Source organism: Vicugna pacos, chromosome 31 (assembly GCF_048564905.1).
Source record: "Vicugna pacos chromosome 31, VicPac4, whole genome shotgun sequence".
Lineage (NCBI taxonomy): Eukaryota > Metazoa > Chordata > Mammalia > Artiodactyla > Camelidae > Vicugna > Vicugna pacos.
This window is the reverse complement of record NC_133017.1, coordinates 9462656-9486033: the sequence shown is the minus strand read 5'-3', so window position 1 is coordinate 9486033 and position 23378 is coordinate 9462656. Positions and strand designations below refer to the sequence as shown.

The following is a 23378-nucleotide window of genomic DNA, read 5'->3' as shown; positions in this document are numbered from 1 at the left end:
GGAGTGTGCAGACAAAGGTGTGTGCAGGCCAAGGAGGGTGTAGGTCCTGGAGTGTACAGGCCCAGGAGTGTGCAGGCCAAGGCGTGTGCAGACTCCGCAGTGTGCAGAGACAGGATTGTGCAGGCCCAAGATTGTACAGGCCTTGGGCTGTGCAGCCCAGCATTGTTCAGGCCCAGGAGTGTGCAAAATCAGGATTATACAGGCCCAGGTGTGTTCAGGCTAAACATTGTGCATGTCTTGGAGTGTGCAGGCCTATGAGTGTGCAATCCAGGTGTGTGCGGGCCCAACAGTGTGCAAGCCTAGGCCAGAGAAGGCCCATGCAGGGAAGGCCCAGGAGTGTACAGATCCAGGAGTGTGCAGGCCCAGGAGTGTGCATGCCCAGGAGTGTGCAGGCACAGGAGGGAGCAGGCCGAGGAGTGTGCAGTGCCAGGTGTGTGCAGGCACAAGTGGGAGCAGGCCCAGTAGTGTGAAGGCCCAAGAATGTGCAGGTCCTGGAGAGGGCCGGCCGAATAGGGGGCAGGCCCAGGAGAGGGAAGGCCCAGGAGTTTGCAGGCTCTGGAATGTGCACACGAGGATTTGTGCGGACCCAGGAGAGGGCAGGCCCAGGAGTGAGCAGACAGAGGAGTGTACAGGCCCAGGAGTGTGCAGGACCAGGAGTGTGCAGACACTGGAGTGTGCAGAGACAGGAGTGTGCAGGCCCAGGAGTGTGCCGGCACAGGTGGGAACAGGGCTAGGAGTGTGCAGGCATAGATGGGAGCAGGCCCAGGAGTGTACAAGCCCAGGTTTATGCAGGTCCAAGTGTGCGCAGGTCCAGGAGTATGAAGGCCCAGGTGTCTGCTGTCCCAGGAGTGTGCAGGTCCTGAAGTTTGCAGGCCCAGGAGTGTACAAGCCCAGGTTCATGCAGGCCCGAGTGTTCGCAGGTCCAGGAGTATGAAGGCCTAGGTGTCTGCTGTCCCAGGAGTGTGCAGGTCCTGAAGTTTGCAGGCCCAGGAGTGTACAAGCCCAGGTTCATGCAGGCCCGAGTGTTCGCAGGTCCAGGAGTATGAAGGCCCAGGTGTCTGCTGTCCCAGGAGTGTGCAGGTCCTGAAGATTGCAGGCCCAGGAGTGTGCAGACAAAGGTGTGTGCAGGCCAAGGAGGGTGTAGGTCCTGGAGTGTACAGGCCCAGGAGTGTGCAGGCCAAGGTGTGTGCAGACTCCGCAGTGTGCAGAGACAGGATTGTGCAGGCCCAAGATTGTACAGGCCTTGGGCTGTGCAGCCCAGCAGTGTTCAGGCCCAGGAGTGTGCAAAATCAGGATTATACAGGCCCAGGTGTGTTCAGGCTAAACATTGTGCATGTCTTGGAGTGTGCAGGCCTATGAGTGTTCAATCCAGGTGTGTGGGGGCCCAACAGTGTGCAAGCCTAGGCCAGAGAAGGCCCATGCAGGGAAGGCCCAGGAGTGTACAGATCCAGGAGTGTGCAGGCCCAGGAGTGTGCATGCCCAGGAGTGTGCAGGCACAGGAGGGAGCAGGCCGAGGAGTGTGCAGTGCCAGGTGTTTGCAGGCACAAGTGGGAGCAGGCCCAGTAGTGTGAAGGCCCAAGAATGTGCAGGTCCTGGAGAGGGCCGGCCGAATAGGGGGCAGGCCCAGGAGAGGGAAGGCCCAGGAGTTTGCAGGCTCTGGAATGTGCACACGAGGATTTGTGCGGACCCAGGAGAGGGCAGGCCCAGGAGTGAGCAGACAGAGGAGTGTACAGGCCCAGGAGTGTGCAGGACCAGGAGTGTGCAGACACTGGAGTGTGCAGAGACAGGAGTGTGCAGGCCCAGGAGTGTGCCGGCACAGGTGGGAACAGGGCTAGGAGTGTGCAGGCATAGATGGGAGCAGGCCCAGGAGTGTACAAGCCCAGGTTTATGCAGGTCCAAGTGTGCGCAGGTCCAGGAGTGTGAAGGCCCAGGTGTCTGCTGTCCCAGGAGTGTGCAGGTCCTGAAGTTTGCAGGCCCAGGAGTGTGCTGACACAGTAGGGATCAGTCACAGGAGTGTGCAGGTCCAGGAGTGTGCCAGCCCAGGTGTGTGCAGGCCCAACATTGTGCAGTTCCAGGAGTGTGCAGGCCCAGGTATGTGCAGGCCCAGGCCATGGCAGGCCCAGGAGGGTACAGACCCTGGAGTGTGCAGACCCAGGAGTATGCATGCCCAGGGCTGTGAGGCCCAGCATTTTTCAGGCCCTGGAGTGTACAGAATCAGGTGTATACAGGCCAAGGTGTGTTAATGCCCAAGATTGTGCAGGTCCTGTTGTGTGCAGACCCATGAGTGTGCAGTTCGAGCAGTGTGCAGGCCCAGCAGTGTGCAGGCCCAGGAGTGTGCAGACACAGGAGGGATCAGTCACAGGAGTGTGCAGATCCAGGAGTATACAGGCCCAGGTGTGTGCAGGCCCAACCTTGTGCAGGCCCAGGAATGTGCAGACAGAGGAGTGTGCAGGCCAAGGAGGGTGCAGGCCCAGGCCAGGGCAGGCCTAAGAGGGTACAGACCCTGGAGTGTGCAGGCCCAGGAGTATGCATGCCCAGGGCTGTGAGTCCCAGCAGTGTTCAGGCCCAGGAGTGTGCAGAATCAGGAGTATACAGGCCCAGGTGTGTTCAGGCTCAAGATTGTGCCTGTCCTGGAGTGTGCAGGCCCATGAGTGTGCAATCAAGGAGTGTGCGGGTCCAGTAGTGTGCAAGCCCAGGCCAGAGAAGGCCCATGCCAGGGAAGGCCCAGGAGTGTACACATCCAGGATTGTGCTGGCCCAGGAGTGTGCATGCGCAGGACTGTGCACGCACAAGAGGGAGTAGGCCGAGGAGGGTGCAGTCCCAGGTGTGTGCAGGCACAAGTGGGAGCAGGCCCAGTAGTGTGAAGGCCCAAGAATGTGCAGGTCCTGGAGAGGGCCGGCCGAATAGGGGGCAGGCCCAGGAGAGGGAAGGCCCAGGAGTTTGCAGGCTCTGGAATGTGCACACGAGGATTTGTGCGGACCCAGGAGAGGGCAGGCCCAGGAGTGAGCAGACAGAGGAGTGTACAGGCCCAGGAGTGTGCAGGACCAGGAGTGTGCAGACACTGGAGTGTGCAGAGACAGGAGTGTGCAGGCCCAGGAGTGTGCCGGCACAGGTGGGAACAGGGCTAGGAGTGTGCAGGCATAGATGGGAGCAGGCCCAGGAGTGTACAAGCCCAGGTTTATGCAGGTCCAAGTGTGCGCAGGTCCAGGAGTATGAAGGCCCAGGTGTCTGCTGTCCCAGGAGTGTGCAGGTCCTGAAGTTTGCAGGCCCAGGAGTGTACAAGCCCAGGTTCATGCAGGCCCGTGTGTTCGCAGGTCCAGGAGTATGAAGGCCCAGGTGTCTGCTGTCCCAGGAGTGTGCAGGTCCTGAAGTTTGCAGGCCCAGGAGTGTACAAGCCCAGGTTCATGCAGGCCCGAGTGTTCGCAGGTCCAGGAGTATGAAGGCCCAGGTGTCTGCTGTCCCAGGAGTGTGCAGGTCCTGAAGATTGCAGGCCCAGGAGTGTGCAGACAAAGGTGTGTGCAGGCCAAGGAGGGTGTAGGTCCTGGAGTGTACAGGCCCAGGAGTGTGCAGGCCAAGGCGTGTGCAGACTCCGCAGTGTGCAGAGAAAGGATTGTGCAGGCCCAAGATTGTACAGGCCTTGGGCTGTGCAGCCCAGCAGTGTTCAGGCCCAGGAGTGTGCAAAATCAGGATTATACAGGCCCAGGTGTGTTCAGGCTAAATATTGTGCATGTCTTGGAGTGTGCAGGCCTATGAGTGTGCAATCCAGGTGTGTGCGGGCCCAACAGTGTGCAAGCCTAGGCCAGAGAAGGCCCATGCAGGGAAGGCCCAGGAGTGTACAGATCCAGGAGTGTGCAGGCCCAGGAGTGTGCATGCCCAGGAGTGTGCAGGCACAGGAGGGAGCAGGCCCAGTAGTGTGAAGGCCCAAGAATGTGCAGGTCCTGGAGAGGGCCGGCCGAATAGGGGGCAGGCCCAGGAGAGGGAAGGCCCAGGAGTTTGCAGGCTCTGGAATGTGCACACGAGGATTTGTGCGGACCCAGGAGAGGGCAGGCCCAGGAGTGAGCAGACAGAGGAGTGTACAGGCCCAGGAGTGTGCAGGACCAGGAGTGTGCAGACACTGGAGTGTGCAGAGACAGGAGTGTGCAGGCCCAGGAGTGTGCCGGCACAGGTGGGAACAGGGCTAGGAGTGTGCAGGCATAGATGGGAGCAGGCCCAGGAGTGTACAAGCCCAGGTTTATGCAGGTCCAAGTGTGCGCTGGTCCAGGAGTATGAAGGCCCAGGTGTCTGCTGTCCCAGGAGTGTGCAGGTCCTGAAGTTTGCAGGCCCAGGAGTGTACAAGCCCAGGTTCATGCAGGCCCGAGTGTTCGCAGGTCCAGGAGTATGAAGGCCCAGGTGTCTGCTGTCCCAGGAGTGTGCAGGTCCTGAAGTTTGCAGGCCCAGGAGTGTACAAGCCCAGGTTCATGCAGGCCCGAGTGTTCGCAGGTCCAGGAGTATGAAGGCCCAGGTGTCTGCTGTCCCAGGAGTGTGCAGGTCCTGAAGATTGCAGGCCCAGGAGTGTGCAGACAAAGGTGTGTGCAGGCCAAGGAGGGTGTAGGTCCTGGAGTGTACAGGCCCAGGAGTGTGCAGGCCAAGGCGTGTGCAGACTCCGCAGTGTGCAGAGACAGGATTGTGCAGGCCCAAGATTGTACAGGCCTTGGGCTGTGCAGCCCAGCAGTGTTCAGGCCCAGGAGTGTGCAAAATCAGGATTATACAGGCCCAGGTGTGTTCAGGCTAAATATTGTGCATGTCTTGGAGTGTGCAGGCCTATGAGTGTGCAATCCAGGTGTGTGCGGGCCCAACAGTGTGCAAGCCTAGGCCAGAGAAGGCCCATGCAGGGAAGGCCCAGGAGTGTACAGATCCAGGAGTGTGCAGGCCCAGGAGTGTGCATGCCCAGGAGTGTGCAGGCACAGGAGGGAGCAGGCCGAGGAGTGTGCAGTGCCAGGTGTGTGCAGGCACAAGTGGGAGCAGGCCCAGTAGTGTGAAGGCCCAAGAATGTGCAGGTCCTGGAGAGGGCCGGCCGAATAGGGGGCAGGCCCAGGAGAGGGAAGGCCCAGGAGTTTGCAGGCTCTGGAATGTGCACACGAGGATTTGTGCGGACCCAGGAGAGGGCAGGCCCAGGAGTGGGCAGACAGAGGAGTGTACAGGCCCAGGAGTGTGCAGGACCAGGAGTGTGCAGACACTGGAGTGTGCAGAGACAGGAGTGTGCAGGCCCAGGAGTGTGCCGGCACAGGTGTGAACAGGGCTAGGATTGTGCAGGCATAGATGGGAGCAGGCCCAGGAGTGTACAAGCCCAGGTTTATGCAGGACCAAGTGTGCGCAGGTCCAGGAGTATGAAGGCCCAGGTGTCTGCTGTCCCAGGAGTGTGGTGGTCCTGAAGTTTGCAGGCCCAGGAGTGTACAAGCCCAGGTTCATGCAGGCCCGAGTGTTCGCAGGTCCAGGAGTATGAAGGCCCAGGTGTCTGCTGTCCCAGGAGTGTGCAGGTCCTGAAGATTGCAGGCCCAGGAGTGTGCAGACAAAGGTGTGTGCAGGCCAAGGAGGGTGTAGGTCCTGGAGTGTGCAGGCCAAGGCGTGTGCAGACTCCGCAGTGTGCAGAGACAGGATTGTGCAGGCCCAAGATTGTACAGGCCTTGGGCTGTGCAGCCCAGCAGTGTTCAGGCCCAGGAGTGTGCAAAATCAGGATTATACAGGCCCAGGTGTGTTCAGGCTAAACATTGTGCATGTCTTGGAGTGTGCAGGCCTATGAGTGTGCAATCCAGGTGTGTGCGGGCCCAACAGTGTGCAAGCATAGGCCGGAGAAGGCCCATGCAGGGAAGGCCCAGGAGTGTACAGATCCAGGTGTGTGCAGGCCCAACATTGTGCAGTCCCAGGAGTGTGCAGGCCCAGGTATGTGCAGGCCCAGGCCATGGCAGGCCCAGGAGGGTACAGACTCTGGAGTGTGCAGACCCAGGAGTATGCATGCCCAGGGCTGTGAGGCCCAGCATTTTTCAGGCCCTGGAGTGTACAGAATCAGGTGTATACAGGCCAAGGTGTGTTAATGCCCAAGATTGTGCAGGTCCTGTTGTGTGCAGACCCATGAGTGTGCAGTTCGGGCAGTGTGCAGGCCCAGTAGTGTTCAGGCCCAGGAGTGTGCAAAATCAGGATTATACAGGTCCAGGTGTGTTCAGGCTCAAGATTGTGCATGTCCTGGAGTGTGCAGGCCCATGAGTGTGCAATCCAGGAGTGTGCAGGCCCAGTAGTGTGGAAGCCAGGGCCAGAGAAGGCCCATGCCAGGGAAGGCCCAGGAGTGTACAGATCCAGGAGTGTGCAGGCCCAGGAGTGTGCATGCCCAGGAGTGTCCAGAGGAGGGGTTTGAGGCCGTGGTGGGATGTACTTCACAGGCATAAATAGCGTAAAGAGCATAAAACTACATGATAGTGATGGTCGGACAGCATGGGAATGCACTTAATGTTCCTGAAATGCACAATTTAAAAGGGAAAAAAATCTGTATTTTATTAAAGGAGGTGGAAAATTGAAAAATATAGGATGCCATAAATGATGTAAAACAAATAACCTAAACTAAAGAAAAACAAAACAAAAGCAAATTCAGGGGTAGGGAAGTCAACTTCGGGTAGGGGAGGGGATTTATGGTGGGATTTTGGAGAAGGTGTAGGAGGGTGCAGAGGGGCACAGCCCTAGTGGGTGATGATGCCTAAAATGGTTCTCCACTGCCCAGCGGCCCAGGTGCAGGTGCAGGAACTGCAGGCTTCTCAGGAGCAGCAAGATCAGCAGGAGCAGCAGGCTCTTCAGGAGTGGCAAGATCAGCAGGAGCTGCAGGCTCTTCAGGAGTGGCAAGATCAGCAGGAGCTGCAGGCTCTTCAGGAGTGGCAAGATCAGCAGGAGCGGCAGGCTCTTCAGGAGCTGCAGGCTCTTCAGGATCGGCTAGATCAGCAGGAACGGCAGGTTCTTCAGGAGCGGCTAGATCAGCAGGAATGGCGGGCTCTTCAGGAGTGTCTAGATCAGCAGGAACGGCAGGCGCTTCAGGAGCGGCGGGCTCTTCAGGAATGGCAGGCTCTTCAGGAGCCGTGGGCTCTTCAGGAGCGGCTAGATCAGCAGGAGAGGCAGGCTCTTCAGGAGAGGCAGGCTCTTCAGGAGCGGCTAGATCAGCAGGAGCGGCAGGCTCTTCAGGAGCGGCGGGCTCTTCAGGAGCGGCTAGATCAGCAGGAACGGCGGGCTCTTCAGGAGCAGCTAGATCAGCAGGAATGGCAGGCTCTTCATATGCAGTTGGAGCAGCAGGATCTTCATGTTCAGCAGGAGCAGCTGGAGGGAGTTCGCGTTCTCCTGCTGGACCCTGGTGGTCCTGTTTTTGTTCTCTGGCGTCTTCCCCTGCCCCTGCCTGCTCTGGACCTGTAACTGTTGGATGTGGAGAGAGCTTTAAGTCTAGTGGTTGTGCTCAGGCACAACCTGGAAAAAGGTACCCACATGGCTCCCTTTCCACGTGCCTTTTCAAGGACAGAAATCTTCCCAGAGCTTTGCAGACAGCTCCCACCGAGCAAGTGCCCACAGGCACTTGTTCTGTGACTGAATTCTTCCAGACAGGTGGTCTGAGGCCCGTCTTTGTTCTGGTCCCAACAGCAGACTTTGGGAATGCCTCCCTGTGTGGCCCAGCCCTCCGCCCTCCCTCACCTACACACCCGCACCGGCCCTGCCCTTCTCACCTTTGGGCTGTGCTTCGGGGGGCTCCTGGCCCTCTACCTGAATCCCCGGGTGGTGGGCCCGGTGCTCCAGGTCAGAGCCGGGGGTGCTGAGCTGCCCCTCAGCCCTGGGCAAGATCCTGGGGAGAGACCTGGGCGACGTCTGGGCAGGAGGCCGTGGTGGTGGGGAGCCCTTCATACCCAGACTCTTCCGGAGCCTGTGCTGGCCTTCCACAGTGTGGCACACCAGCCCCTCACTTGGGGAGCTGGCATGAGTGTCCTGGTTCCCCGGATCCTGCGGTGTCTGGCTCTGCAATGACAGTGACCGGCAGCCGGCCCGGCCCGCAGGTCTCAGAGCCCTGCCTGGCCAGGACCACTCCTGCTTCTGCCCCACTCGACCGTCTGCTGCCTGATCAGACTGGGACCTTGGTCATCTCAGTCACCCGGGAGGCAAGAGACACACCCTAGGGCATGGGCGCCACCTCGGGCAGCAGGGCCCTGCCCCGGTTCTCCACATCCCAGCCAGCCCGCTTGGACCCAGGTTGGTGACGTGATCGGCCCCCCAGGCCTCTGACCCTTCCTCAGCCTGCTCTTGCTTGAGGCAGGACCCCCCCAACATGACTGCCCCACCGCCACCAGTCAGGAAGGGGCTGTGGGGCCACCCGGGTGGGGTCTGAGTGGTGGCCTGGCCTGGGCGGGCCTGCCCTGGGCCTCCCTGTGTTACCTTTCGGTCCCTCTGGCCAAAAGGCCAGAGGCGCCTGGGGTGAGACCCGACCCACTGTCGGCACTGTTGGCAAAGGCCGTTGCTGCGGGCTTTCCGGGGGCCGCGACCTCGGGATCTTGGGATGCAACAAAACATGTCTGAGCTGAGCTGAGTTCACCAGCCAAGTAGGTTGAGAAGTGTCCTTCTCTACACAGCGGGTGCCTGGTGACCTGGGTCCCAAGTTCTGTTGGGCTCTGTTGCCAGGGAAGTGAGGTCACTTCCTGGGGTCCCCTTCCCCAAGCTTCCTCCTTACACAAAGCTCCCCAAGGGCCTCTCTGGGCTGCTGATGGCTCACTTCCCACCCCATGCCATGTCCACCCAGTGACACCAACACGGCCCCTCCTATAGCCCTGGGGAGGCCTGGATGCAGCCAGGGTCACAGCTCTGATGACACAGCTGGCTTCAGACCCAGCTCCCCCGCCAGCAGTGCTGTCACCCTGGACAAGCCACCTGCTTCTCAGGGTCTCCCCAATCCCCCATCGGCGCAGTGGGGATCATTCTGGACCCGGCTTCCTAGGAAAGCCATCATGTCTCTAGAACCACAAACACCTACTGCACCTGTCACCTCTGCGGGCTGGCATCACAGGGAGCTCATGCACAGACTCAGCAAAGGAAGGGCCCCACAGAGGGCTGGTGTGCAGGCCAAGGAGTGTGCAGGCCCAGGACTGTGCAGACGAGGCATTGTGTGGGCCCAGGAGAGGGCAGGCCTAGGAGTGTGCAGGGACAGAAGTGTGCAGGCCCAGGAGTGTGCAGGGCCAGTAGTGTTCAGGCCCCGGAGAGTGCAGGAAAGGTGAGGGCCATCACAGGAGAGGGCAGGGCCAAATGGGGCAGGCCAAGGAGTGTGCAGGACAAGGAGTTTGTAGGCCGAGGAGTATGCGGTCACAGGAGTGAGCAGGCCCAGGTGTGTGCAGTCCTTGGAGTGTGCAGGCCCAGGAGAGGGCATGCCCTGGAATGTGCAGGCCCAGGAGTGTGTAGGTACAGGAGGGAGCAGGCCCAGGAGTTTGCAGACGAAGGAGTGTGTAGGGACAGATGCGAGCAGGCCCTGGAGTGTGCAGCGCCAGGAGTGTGCTGGTCCATGAGAGGGTCGGCCGAAGTGGGGGCTGGCCCGGGATAGGGCATGGCCAGGGGTGTGTAGGTCAAGACTGTGCTTGCCCAGGATTATACAGTCCCAGGAGTGAGCATGTACAGGAGTGTGCAGGCCCAGGAGTGTAGAAGCCCAGGTTTGTGCAGGCCCAGGTGTGCGCAGGTCCAGGAGCATGCAGGCCCAGGTGTGTGCAGTCCCAGGAGAGTGCAGGCCCTGGAGAGGACAGGCCCTCGAATGTGCAGGCCCAGGAGTGTGCAGGCCAAGCAGTGAGCACCCCCAGGAGTGTGTAGGCCCAGGAGTGTACAGGCCCAGGAGTGTGCAGCCCCAGGCGTGTGCAGACTCCGGAGTGTGCAGACACAGGGGTGTGCAGGCCCAGGACTGTACAGGTTAGGGCTGTGCAGGCCTAGCAGTGTCCAGGCCCAGGAGTGTGCAAAATCAGGAGTATACAGGCCCAGGTGTGTTCAGGCTCAAGATTGTGCATGTCCTGGAGTGTGCAGGCCCATGAGTGTGCAATCCAGGAGTGTGCGGGCCCAGTAGTGTGCAAGCCAGGGCCAGAGAAGGCCCATACCAGGGAAGGCCCAGGAGTGTACATATCCAGGGGTGTGCAGGCCCATGAGTGTGCAGGCCCAGAGTGTGCACTCGAGGGATTGTGCGGGCCCAGGAGAGGGCAGGCCCAGCAGTGTGCAGGCCCAGGAGTGTGCAGACACAGGAGGGATCAGTCACAGGAGTGTGCAGATCCAGGAGTATACAGGCCGAGGTGTGTGCAGGACCAACCTTGTGCAGGCCCAGGAATGTGCAGACAGAGGAGTGTGCAGGCCAAGGAGGGTGCAGGCCCAGGCCAGGGCAGGCCTAAGAGGGTACAGACCCTGGAGTGTGCAGGCCCAGGAGTATGCATGCCCAGGGCTGTGAGTCCCAGCAGTGTTCAGGCCCAGGAGTGTGCAGAATCAGGAGTATACAGGCCCAGGTGTGTTCAGGCTCAAGATTGTGCCTGTCCTGGAGTGTGCAGGCCCATGAGTGTGCAATCAAGGAGTGTGCGGGTCCAGTAGTGTGCAAGCCCAGGCCAGAGAAGGCCCATGCCAGGGAAGGCCCAGGAGTGTACAGGTCCAGGAGTGTGCAGGAGCAGGAGTGTGCAGACACTGGAGTGTGCAGAGACAGGAGTGTGCAGGCCCAGGAGTGTGCCGGCACAGGTGGGAACAGGGCTAGGAGTGTGCAGGCATAGATGGGAGCAGGCCCAGGAGTGTACAAGCCCAGGTTTATGCAGGTCCAAGTGTGCGCAGGTCCAGGAGTGTGAAGGCCCAGGTGTCTGCTGTCCCAGGAGTGTGCAGGTCCTGAAGTTTGCAGGCCCAGGAGTGTACAAGCCCAGGTTCATGCAGGCCCGAGTGTTCGCAGGTCCAGGAGTATGAAGGCCCAGGTGTCTGCTGTCCCAGGAGTGTGCAGGTCCTGAAGATTGCAGGCCCAGGAGTGTGCAGACAAAGGTGTGTGCAGGCCAAGGAGGGTGTAGGTCCTGGAGTGTACAGGCCCAGGAGTGTGCAGGCCAAGGCGTGTGCAGACTCCGCAGTGTGCAGAGACAGGATTGTGCAGGCCCAAGATTGTACAGGCCTTGGGCTGTGCAGCCCAGCAGTGTTCAGGCCCAGGAGTGTGCAAAATCAGGATTATACAGGCCCAGGTGTGTTCAGGCTAAACATTGTGCATGTCTTGGAGTGTGCAGGCCTATGAGTGTGCAATCCAGGTGTGTGCGGGCCCAACAGTGTGCAAGCCTAGGCCAGAGAAGGCCCATGCAGGGAAGGCCCAGGAGTGTACAGATCCAGGAGTGTGCAGGCCCAGGAGTGTGCATGCCCAGGAGTGTGCAGGCACAGGAGGGAGCAGGCCGAGGAGTGTGCAGTGCCAGGTGTGTGCAGGCACAAGTGGGAGCAGGCCCAGTAGTGTGAAGGCCCAAGAATGTGCAGGTCCTGGAGAGGGCCGGCCGAATAGGGGGCAGGCCCAGGAGAGGGAAGGCCCAGGAGTTTGCAGGCTCTGGAATGTGCACACGAGGATTTGTGCGGACCCAGGAGAGGGCAGGCCCAGGAGTGAGCAGACAGAGGAGTGTACAGGCCCAGGAGTGTGCAGGACCAGGAGTGTGCAGACACTGGAGTGTGCAGAGACAGGAGTGTGCAGGCCCAGGAGTGTGCCGGCACAGGTGGGAACAGGGCTAGGAGTGTGCAGGCATAGATGGGAGCAGGCCCAGGAGTGTACAAGCCCAGGTTTATGCAGGTCCAAGTGTGCGCAGGTCCAGGAGTGTGAAGGCCCAGGTGTCTGCTGTCCCAGGAGTGTGCAGGTCCTGAAGTTTGCAGGCCCAGGAGTGTACAAGCCCAGGTTCATGCAGGCCCGAGTGTTCTTAGGTCCAGGAGTATGAAGGCCCAGGTGTCTGCTGTCCCAGGAGTGTGCAGGTCCTGAAGATTGCAGGCCCAGGAGTGTGCAGACAAAGGTGTGTGCAGGCCAAGGAGGGTGTAGGTCCTGGAGTGTACAGGCCCAGGAGTGTGCAGGCCAAGGCGTGTGCAGACTCCGCAGTGTGCAGAGACAGGATTGTGCAGGCCCAAGATTGTACAGGCCTTGGGCTGTTCAGCCCAGCAGTGTTCAGGCCCAGGAGTGTGCAAAATCAGGATTATACAGGCCCAGGTGTGTTCAGGCTAAACATTGTGCATGTCTTGGAGTGTGCAGGCCTATGAGTGTGCAATCCAGGTGTGTGCGGGCCCAACAGTGTGCAAGCCTAGGCCAGAGAAGGCCCATGCACGGAAGGCCCAGGAGTGTACAGATCCAGGAGTGTGCAGGCCCAGGAGTGTGCATGCCCAGGAGTGTGCAGGCACAGGAGGGAGCAGGCAGAGGAGTGTGCAGTGCCAGGTGTGTGCAGGCACAAGTGGGAGCAGGCCCAGTAGTGTGAAGGCCCAAGAATGTGCAGGTCCTGGAGAGGGCCGGCCGAATAGGGGGCAGGCCCAGGAGAGGGAAGGCCCAGGAGTTTGCAGGCTCTGGAATGTGCACACGAGGATTTGTGCGGACCCAGGAGAGGGCAGGCCCAGGAGTGAGCAGACAGGAGTGTACAGGCCCAGGAGTGTGCAGGACCAGGAGTGTGCAGACACTGGAGTGTGCAGAGACAGGAGTGTGCAGGCCCAGGAGTGTGCCGGCACAGGTGGGAACAGGGCTAGGAGTGTGCAGGCATAGATGGGAGCAGGCCCAGGAGTGTACAAGCCCAGGTTTATGCAGGTCCAAGTGTGCGCAGGTCCAGGAGTGTGAAGGCCCAGGTGTCTGCTGTCCCAGGAGTGTGCAGGTCCTGATGTTTGCAGGCCCAGGAGTGTACAAGCCCAGGTTCATGCAGGCCCGAGTGTTCTCAGGTCCAGGACTATGAAGGCCCAGGTGTCTGCTGTCCCAGGAGTGTGCAGGTCCTGAAGATTGCAGGCCCAGGAGTGTGCAGACAAAGGTGTGTGCAGGCCAAGGAGGGTGTAGGTCCTGGAGTGTACAGGCCCAGGAGTGTGCAGGCCATGGCGTGTGCAGACTCCGCAGTGTGCAGTGACAGGATTGTGCAGGCCCAAGATTGTACAGGCCTTGGGCTGTGCAGCCCAGCAGTGTTCAGGCCCAGGAGTGTGCAAAATCAGGATTATACAGGCCCAGGTGTGTTCAGGCTAAACATTGTGCATATCTTGGAGTGTGCAGGCCTATGAGTGTGCAATCCAGGTGTGTGCGGGCCCAACAGTGTGCAAGCCTAGGCCAGAGAAGGCCCATGCAGGGAAGGCCCAGGAGTGTACAGATCCAGGAGTGTGCAGGCCCAGGAGTGTGCATGCCCAGGAGTGTGCAGGCACAGGAGGGAGCAGGCCGAGGAGTGTGCAGTGCCAGGTGTGTGCAGGCAAAAGTGGGAGCAGGCCCAGTAGTGTGAAGGCCCAAGAATGTGCAGGTCCTGGAGAGGGCCGGCCGAATAGGGGGCAGGCCCAGGAGAGGGAAGGCCCAGGAGTTTGCAGGCTCTGGAATGTGCACACGAGGATTTGTGCGGACCCAGGAGAGGGCAGGCCCAGGAGTGAGCAGACAGAGGAGTGTACAGGCCCAGAAGTGTGCAGGCCCAGGAGTGTGTCGGCACAGGTGGGAACAGGGCTAGGAGTGTGCAGGCATAGATGGGAGCAGGCCCAGGAGTGTACAAGCCCAGGTTTAGGCAGGTCCAAGTGTGCGCAGGTCCAGGAGTATGAAGGCCCAGGTGTCTGCTGTCCCAGGAGTGTGCAGGTCCTGTAGTTTGCAGGCCCAGGAGTGTACAAGCCCAGGTTCATGCAGGCCCGAGTGTTCTTAGGTCCAGGAGTATGAAGGCCCAGGTGTCTGCTGTCCCAGGAGTGTGCAGGTCCTGAAGATTGCAGGCCCAGGAGTGTGCAGACAAAGGTGTGTGCAGGCCAAGGAGGGTGTAGGTCCTGGAGTGTACAGGCCCAGGAGTGTGCAGGCCAAGGCGTGTGCAGACTCCGCAGTGTGCAGAGACAGGATTGTGCAGGCCCAAGATTGTACAGGCCTTGGGCTGTGCAGCCCAGCAGTGTTCAGGCCCAGGAGTGTGCAAAATCAGGATTATACAGGCCCAGGTGTGTTCAGGCTAAACATTGTGCATGTCTTGGAGTGTGCAGGCCTATGAGTGTGCAATCCAGGTGTGTGCGGGCCCAACAGTGTGCAAGCCTAGGCCAGAGAAGGCCCATGCACGGAAGGCCCAGGAGTGTACAGATCCAGGAGTGTGCAGGCCCAGGAGTGTGCATGCCCAGGAGTGTGCAGGCACAGGAGGGAGCAGGCCGAGGAGTGTGCAGTGCCAGGTGTGTGCAGGCACAAGTGGGAGCAGGCCCAGTAGTGTGAAGGCCCAAGAATGTGTAGGTCCTGGAGAGGGCCGGCCGAATAGGGGGCAGGCCCAGGAGAGGGAAGGCCCAGGAGTTTGCAGGCTCTGGAATGTGCACACGAGGATTTGTGTGGACCTAGGAGAGGGCAGGCCCAGGAGTGAGCAGACAGAGGAGTGTACAGGCCCAGGAGTGTGCAGGACCAGGAGTGTGCAGACACTGGAGTGTGCAGAGACAGGAGTGTGCAGGCCCAGGGGTGTGCCGGCACAGGTGGGAACAGGGCTAGGAGTGTGCAGGCATAGATGGGAGCAGGCCCAGGCGTGTACAAGCCCAGGTTTATGCAGGTCCTAGTGTGCGCAGGTCCAGGAGTATGAAGGCCCAGGTGTCTGCTGTCCCAGGAGTGTGCAGGTCCTGAAGTTTGCAGGCCCAGGAGTGTACAAGCCCAGGTTCATGCAGGCCCGAGTGTTCGCAGGTCCAGGAGTATGAAGGCCCAGGTGTCTGCTGTCCCAGGAGTGTGCAGGTCCTGAAGATTGCAGGCCCAGGAGTGTGCAGACAAAGGTGTGTGCAGGCCAAGGAGGGTGTAGGTCCTGGAGTGTACAGGCCAAGGCGTGTGCAGGCCAAGGCGTGTGCAGACTCCGCAGTGTGCAGAGACAGGATTGTGCAGGCCCAAGATTGTACAGGCCTTGGGCTGTGCAGCCCAGCAGTGTTCAGGCCCAGGAGTGTGCAAAATCAGGATTATACAGGCCCAGGTGTGTTCAGGCTAAACATTGTGCATGTCTTGGAGTGTGCAGGCCTATGAGTGTGCAATCCAGGTGTGTGCGGGCCCAACAGTGTGCAAGCCTAGGCCGGAGAAGGCCCATGCAGGGAAGGCCCAGGAGTGTACAAATCCAGGAGGGTGCAGGCCCAGGAGTGTGCATGCCCAGGAGTGTGCAGGCACAGGAGGGAGCAGGCCGAGGAGTGTGCAGTGCCAGGTGTGTGCAGGCACAAGTGGGAGCAGGCCCAGTAGTGTGAAGGCCCAAGAAATTGAAGGTCCTGGAGAGGGCCGGCCGAATAGGGGGCAGGCCCAGGAGAGGGAAGGCCCAGGAGTTTGCAGGCTCTGGAATGTGCACACGAGGATTTGTGCGGACCCAGGAGAGGGCAGGCCCAGGAGTGAGCAGACAGAGGAGTGTACAGGCCCAGGAGTGTGCAGGACCAGGAGTGTGCAAACACTGGAGTGTGCAGAGACAGGAGTGTGCAGGCCCAGGAGTGTGCCGGGACCGGTGGGAACAGGGCTAGGAGTGTGCAGGCATAGATGGGAGCAGGCCCAGGAGTGTACAAGCCCAGGTTTATGCAGGTCCAAGTGTGCGCAGGTCCAGGATTGTGAAGGCCCAGGTGTCTGCTGTCCCAGGAGTGTGCAGGTCCTGAAATTTGCAGGCCCAGGAGTGTACAAGCCCAGGTTCATGCAGGCCCGAGTGTTCGCAGGTCCAGGAGTATGAAGGCCCAGGTGTCTGCTGTCCCAGGAGTGTGCAGGTCCTGAAGATTGCAGGCCCAGGAGTGTGCAGACAAAGGTGTGTGCAGGCCAAGGAGGGTGTAGGTCCTGGAGTGTACAGGCCCAGGAGTGTGCAGGCCAAGGCGTGTGCAGACTCCGCAGTGTGCAGAGACAGGATTGTGCAGGCCCAAGATTGTACAGGCCTTGGGCTGTGCAGCCCAGCAGTGTTCAGGCCCAGGAGTGTGCAAAATCAGGATTATACAGGCCCAGGTGTGTTCAGGCTAAACATTGTGCATGTCTTGGAGTGTGCAGGCCTATGAGTGTGCAATCCAGGTGTGTGCGGGCCCAACAGTGTGCAAGCCTAGGCCAGAGAAGGCCCATGCAGGGAAGGCCCAGGAGTGTACAGATCCAGGAGTGTGCAGGCCCAGGAGTGTGCATGCCCAGGAGTGTGCAGGCACAGGAGGGAGCAGGCCGAGGAGTGTGCAGTGCCAGGTGTGTGCAGGCACAAGTGGGAGCAGGCCCAGTAGTGTGAAGGCCCAAGAATGTGTAGGTCCTGGAGAGGGCCGGCCGAATAGGGGGCAGGCCCAGGAGAGGGAAGGCCCAGGAGTTTGCAGGCTCTGGAATGTGCACACGAGGATTTGTGCGGACCCAGGAGAGGGCAGGCCCAGGAGTGAGCAGACAGAGGAGTGTACAGGCCCAGGAGTGTGCAGGACCAGGAGTGTGCAGACACTGGAGTGTGCAGAGACAGGAGTGTGCAGGCCCAGGAGTGTGCCGGCACAGGTGGGAACAGGGCTAGGAGTGTGCAGGCATAGATGGGAGCAGGCCCAGGAGTGTACAAGCCCAGGTTTATGCAGGTCCAAGTGTGCGCAGGTCCAGGAGTATGAAGGCCCAGGTGTCTGCTGTCCCAGGAGTGTGCAGGTCCTGAAGTTTGCAGGCCCAGGAGTGTGCTGACACAGTAGGGATCAGTCACAGGAGTGTGCAGGTCCAGGAGTGTGCCGGCCCAGGTGTGTGCAGGCCCAACATTGTGCAGTCCCAGGAGTGTGCAGGCCCAGGTATGTGCAGGCCCAGGCCATGGCTGGCCCAGGAGGGTACAGACCCTGGAGTGTGCAGACCCAGGAGTATGCATGCCCAGGGCTGTGAGGCCCAGCATTTTTCAGGCCCTGGAGTGTACAGAATCAGGTGTATACAGGCCAAGGTGTGTTAATGCCCAAGATTGTGCAGGTCCTGTTGTGTGCAGACCCATGAGTGTGCAGTTCGAGCAGTGTGCAGGCCCAGTAGTGTTCAGGCCCAGGAGTGTGCAAAATCAGGATTATACAGGTCCAGGTGTGTTCAGGCTCAAGATTGTGCATGTCCTGGAGTGTGCAGGCCCATGAGTGTGCAATCCAGGAGTGTGCAGGCCCAGTAGTGTGCAAGCCAGGGCCAGAGAAGGCCCATGCCAGGGAAGGCCCAGGAGTGTACAGATCCAGGAGTGTGCAGGCCCAGGAGTGTGCATGCCCAGGAGTGTCCAGAGGAGGGGTTTGAGGCCGTGGTGGGATGTACTTCACAGGCATAAATAGCGTAAAGAGCATAAAACTACATGATAGTGATGGTCGGACAGCATGGGAATGCACTTAATGTTCCTGAAATGCACAATTTAAAAGGGAAAAAAATCTGTATTTTATTAAAGGAGGTGGAAAATTGAAAAATATAGGATGCCATAAATGATGTAAAACAAATAACCTAAACTAAAGAAAAACAAAACAAAAGCAAATTCAGGGGTAGGGAAGTCAACTTCGGGTAGGGGAGGGGATTTATGGTGGGATTTTGGAGAAGGTGTAGGAGGGTGCAGAGGGGCACAGCCCTAGTGGGTGATGATGCCTAAAATGGTTCTCCACTGCCCAGCGGCCCAGGTGCAGGTGCAGGAACTGCAGGCTTCTCAGGAGCAGCAAGATCAGCAGGAGCAGCAGGCTCTTCAGGAGTGGCAAGATCAGCAGGAGCTGCAGGCTCTTCAGGAGTGGCAAGATCAGCAGGAGCTGCAGGCTCTTCAGGAGTGGCAAGATCAGCAGGAGCGGCAGGCTCTTCAGGAGCTGCAGGCTCTTCAGGATCGGCTAGATCAGCAGGAACGGCAGGTTCTTCAGGAGCGGCTAGATCAGCAGGAATGGCGGGCTCTTCAGGAGTGTCTAGATCAGCAGGAACGGCAGGCGCTTCAGGAGCGGCGGGCTCTTCAGGAATGGCAGGCTCTTCAGGAGCCGTGGGCTCTTCAGGAGCGGCTAGATCAGCAGGAGAGGCAGGCTCTTCAGGAGAGGCAGGCTCTTCAGGAGCGGCTAGATCAGCAGGAGCGGCAGGCTCTTCAGGAGCAGCGGGCTCTTCAGGAGCGGCTAGATCAGCAGGAACGGCGGGCTCTTCATATGCAGTTGGAGCAGCAGGATCTTCATGTTCAGCAGGAGCAGCTGGAGGGAGTTCGCGTTCTCCTGCTGGACCCTGGTGGTCCTGTTTTTGTTCTCTGGCGTCTTCCCCTGCCCCTGCCTGCTCTGGACCTGTAACTGTTGGACGTGGAGAGAGCTTTAAGTCTAGTGGTTGTGCTCAGGCACAACCTGGAAAAAGGTACCCACATGGCTCCCTTTCCACGTGCCTTTTCAAGGACAGAAATCTTCCCAGAGCTTTGCAGACAGCTCCCACCGAGCAAGTGCCCACAGGCACTTGTTCTGTGACTGAATTCTTCCAGACAGGTGGTCTGAGGCCCGTCTTTGTTCTGGTCCCAACAGCAGACTTTGGGAATGCCTCCCTGTGTGGCCCAGCCCTCCGCCCTCCCTCACCTACACACCCGCACCGGCCCTGCCCTTCTCACCTTTGGGCTGTGCTTCGGGGGGCTCCTGGCCCTCTACCTGAATCCCCGGGTGGTGGGCCCGGTGCTCCAGGTCAGAGCCGGGGGTGCTGAGCTGCCCCTCAGCCCTGGGCAAGATCCTGGGGAGAGACCTGGGCGACGTCTGGGCAGGAGGCCGTGGTGGTGGGGAGCCCTTCATACCCAGACTCTTCCGGAGCCTGTGCTGGCCTTCCACAGTGTGGCACACCAGCCCCTCACTTGGGGAGCTGGCATGAGTGTCCTGGTTCCCCGGATCCTGCGGTGTCTGGCTCTGCAATGACAGTGACCGGCAGCCGGCCCGGCCCGGAGGTCTCAGAGCCCTGCCTGGCCAGGACCACTCCTGCTTCTGCCCCACTCGACCGTCTGCTGCCTGATCAGACTGGGACCTTGGTCATCTCAGTCACCCGGGAGGCAAGAGACACACCCTAGGGCATGGGCGCCACCTCGGGCAGCAGGGCCCTGCCCCGGTTCTCCACATCCCAGCCAGCCCGCTTGGACCCAGGTTGGTGACGTGATCGGCCCCCCAGGCCTCTGACCCTTCCTCAGCCTGCTCTTGCTTGAGGCAGGACCCCCCCAACATGACTGCCCCACCGCCACCAGTCAGGAAGGGGCTGTGGGGCCACCCGGGTGGGGTCTGAGTGGTGGCCTGGCCTGGGCGGGCCTGCCCTGGGCCTCCCTGTGTTACCTTTCGGTCCCTCTGGCCAAAAGGCCAGAGGCGCCTGGGGTGAGACCCGACCCACTGTCGGCACTGTTGGCAAAGGCCGTTGCTGCGGGCTTTCCGGGGGCCGCGACCTCGGGATCTTGGGATGCAACAAAACATGTCTGAGCTGAGCTGAGTTCACCAGCCAAGTAGGTTGAGAAGTGTCCTTCTCTACACAGCGGGTGCCTGGTGACCTGGGTCCCAAGTTCTGTTGGGCTCTGTTGCCAGGGAAGTGAGGTCACTTCCTGGGGTCCCCTTCCCCAAGCTTCCTCCTTACACAAAGCTCCCCAAGGGCCTCTCTGGGCTGCTGATGGCTCACTTCCCACCCCATGCCATGTCCACCCAGTGACACCAACACGGCCCCTCCTATAGCCCTGGGGAGGCCTGGATGCAGCCAGGGTCACAGCTCTGATGACACAGCTGGCTTCAGACCCAGCTCCCCCGCCAGCAGTGCTGTCACCCTGGACAAGCCACCTGCTTCTCAGGGTCTCCCCAATCCCCCATCGGCGCAGTGGGGATCATTCTGGACCCGGCTTCCTAGGAGAGCCATCATGTCTCTAGAACCACAAACACCTACTGCACCTGTCACCTCTGCGGGCTGGCATCACAGGGAGCTCATGCACAGACTCAGCAAAGGAAGGGCCCCACAGAGGGCTGGTGTGCAGGCCAAGGAGTGTGCAGGCCCAGGACTGTGCAGACGAGGCATTGTGTGGGCCCAGGAGAGGGCAGGCCTAGGAGTGTGCAGGGACAGAAGTGTGCAGGCCCAGGAGTGTGCAGGGCCAGTAGTGTTCAGGCCCCGGAGAGTGCAGGAAAGGTGAGGGCCATCACAGGAGAGGGCAGGGCCAAATGGGGCAGGCCAAGGAGTGTGCAGGACAAGGAGTTTGTAGGCCGAGGAGTATGCGGTCACAGGAGTGAGCAGGCCCAGGTGTGTGCAGTCCTTGGAGTGTGCAGGCCCAGGAGAGGGCATGCCCTGGAATGTGCAGGCCCAGGAGTGTGTAGGTACAGGAGGGAGCAGGCCCAGGAGTTTGCAGACGAAGGAGTGTGTAGGGACAGATGCGAGCAGGCCCTGGAGTGTGCAGCGCCAGGAGTGTGCTGGTCCATGAGAGGGTCGGCCGAAGTGGGGGCTGGCCCGGGATAGGGCATGGCCAGGGGTGTGTAGGTCAAGACTGTGCTTGCCCAGGATTATACAGTCCCAGGAGTGAGCATGTACAGGAGTGTGCAGGCCCAGGAGTGTAGAAGCCCAGGTTTGTGCAGGCCCAGGTGTGCGCAGGTCCAGGAGCATGCAGGCCCAGGTGTGTGCAGTCCCAGGAGAGTGCAGGCCCTGGAGAGGACAGGCCCTCGAATGTGCAGGCCCAGGAGTGTGCAGGCCAAGCAGTGAGCACCCCCAGGAGTGTGTAGGCCCAGGAGTGTACAGGCCCAGGAGTGTGCAGCCCCAGGCGTGTGCAGACTCCGGAGTGTGCAGACACAGGGGTGTGCAGGCCCAGGACTGTACAGGTTAGGGCTGTGCAGGCCTAGCAGTGTCCAGGCCCAGGAGTGTGCAAAATCAGGAGTATACAGGCCCAGGTGTGTTCAGGCTCAAGATTGTGCATGTCCTGGAGTGTGCAGGCCCATGAGTGTGCAATCCAGGAGTGTGCGGGCCCAGTAGTGTGCAAGCCAGGGCCAGAGAAGGCCCATACCAGGGAAGGCCCAGGAGTGTACATATCCAGGGGTGTGCAGGCCCATGAGTGTGCAGGCCCAGAGTGTGCACTCGAGGGATTGTGCGGGCCCAGGAGAGGGCAGGCCCAGCAGTGTGCAGGCCCAGGAGTGTGCAGACACAGGAGGGATCAGTCACAGGAGTGTGCAGATCCAGGAGTATACAGGCCCAGGTGTGTGCAGGCCCAACCTTGTGCAGGCCCAGGAATGTGCAGACAGAGGAGTGTGCAGGCCAAGGAGGGTGCAGGCCCAGGCCAGGGCAGGCCTAAGAGGGTACAGACCCTGGAGTGTGCAGGCCCAGGAGTATGCATGCCCAGGGCTGTGAGTCCCAGCAGTGTTCAGGCCCAGGAGTGTGCAGAATCAGGAGTATACAGGCCCAGGTGTGTTCAGGCTCAAGATTGTGCCTGTCCTGGAGTGTGCAGGCCCATGAGTGTGCAATCAAGGAGTGTGCGGGTCCAGTAGTGTGCAAGCCCAGGCCAGAGAAGGCCCATGCCAGGGAAGGCCCAGGAGTGTACAGATCCAGGATTGTGCTGGCCCAGGAGTGTGCATGCGCAGGACTGTGCACGCACAAGAGGGAGCAGGCCGAGGAGGGTGCAGTCCCAGGTGTGTGCAGGCACAAGTGGGAGCAGGCCCAGTAGTGTGAAGGCCCAAGAATGTGCAGGTCCTGGAGAGGGCCGGCCGAATAGGGGGCAGGCCCAGGAGAGGGAAGGCCCAGGAGTTTGCAGGCTCTGGAATGTGCACACGAGGATTTGTGCGGACCCAGGAGAGGGCAGGCCCAGGAGTGAGCAGACAGAGGAGTGTACAGGCCCAGGAGTGTGCAGGACCAGGAGTGTGCAGACACTGGAGTGTGCAGAGACAGGAGTGTGCAGGCCCAGGAGTGTGCCGGCACAGGTGGGAACAGGGCTAGGAGTGTGCAGGCATAGATGGGAGCAGGCCCAGGAGTGTACAAGCCCAGGTTTATGCAGGTCCAAGTGTGCGCAGGTCCAGGAGTGTGAAGGCCCAGGTGTCTGCTGTCCCAGGAGTGTGCAGGTCCTGAAGTTTGCAGGCCCAGGAGTGTACAAGCCCAGGTTCACGCAGGCCCGAGTGTTCGCAGGTCCAGGAGTATGAAGGCCCAGGTGTCTGCTGTCCCAGGAGTGTGCAGGTCCTGAAGATTGCAGGCCCAGGAGTGTGCAGACAAAGGTGTGTGCAGGCCAAGGAGGGTGTAGGTCCTGGAGTGTACAGGCCCAGGAGTGTGCAGGCCAAGGTGTGTGCAGACTCCGCAGTGTGCAGAGACAGGATTGTGCAGGCCCAAGATTGTACAGGCCTTGGGCTGTGCAGCCCAGCAGTGTTCAGGCCCAGGAGTGTGCAAAATCAGGATTATACAGGCCCAGGTGTGTTCAGGCTAAACATTGTGCATGTCTTGGAGTGTGCAGGCCTATGAGTGTTCAATCCAGGTGTGTGGGGGCCCAACAGTGTGCAAGCCTAGGCCAGAGAAGGCCCATGCAGGGAAGGCCCAGGAGTGTACAGATCCAGGAGTGTGCAGGCCCAGGAGTGTGCATGCCCAGGAGTGTGCAGGCACAGGAGGGAGCAGGCCGAGGAGTGTGCAGTGCCAGGTGTTTGCAGGCACAAGTGGGAGCAGGCCCAGTAGTGTGAAGGCCCAAGAATGTGCAGGTCCTGGAGAGGGCCGGCCGAATAGGGGGCAGGCCCAGGAGAGGGAAGGCCCAGGAGTTTGCAGGCTCTGGAATGTGCACACGAGGATTTGTGCGGACCCAGGAGAGGGCAGGCCCAGGAGTGAGCAGACAGAGGAGTGTACAGGCCCAGGAGTGTGCAGGACCAGGAGTGTGCAGACACTGGAGTGTGCAGAGACAGGAGTGTGCAGGCCCAGGAGTGTGCCGGCACAGGTGGGAACAGGGCTAGGAGTGTGCAGGCATAGATGGGAGCAGGCCCAGGAGTGTACAAGCCCAGGTTTATGCAGGTCCAAGTGTGCGCAGGTCCAGGAGTGTGAAGGCCCAGGTGTCTGCTGTCCCAGGAGTGTGCAGGTCCTGAAGTTTGCAGGCCCAGGAGTGTGCTGACACAGTAGGGATCAGTCACAGGAGTGTGCAGGTCCAGGAGTGTGCCAGCCCAGGTGTGTGCAGGCCCAACATTGTGCAGTTCCAGGAGTGTGCAGGCCCAGGTATGTGCAGGCCCAGGCCATGGCAGGCCCAGGAGGGTACAGACCCTGGAGTGTGCAGACCCAGGAGTATGCATGCCCAGGGCTGTGAGGCCCAGCATTTTTCAGGCCCTGGAGTGTACAGAATCAGGTGTATACAGGCCAAGGTGTG

The 23378-nt window shown here is 60.2% G+C and overlaps 1 protein-coding gene across 1 annotated transcript in view; it reads left to right on the top strand.

Annotated features, from left to right (window-relative positions):
* The window catches only part of LOC140690596 (uncharacterized), a 46348-nt gene that overhangs the window by 6567 nt on the left and 16403 nt on the right, over positions 1-23378 (top strand). Inside the window, exons 2-3 of the mRNA XM_072952463.1 lie at positions 6749-7137; positions 17791-18114. Coding sequence (XP_072808564.1) covers positions 6749-7137; positions 17791-18114 — 713 coding nt within the window. The remainder of the gene's footprint in view (positions 1-6748; positions 7138-17790; positions 18115-23378) is intronic.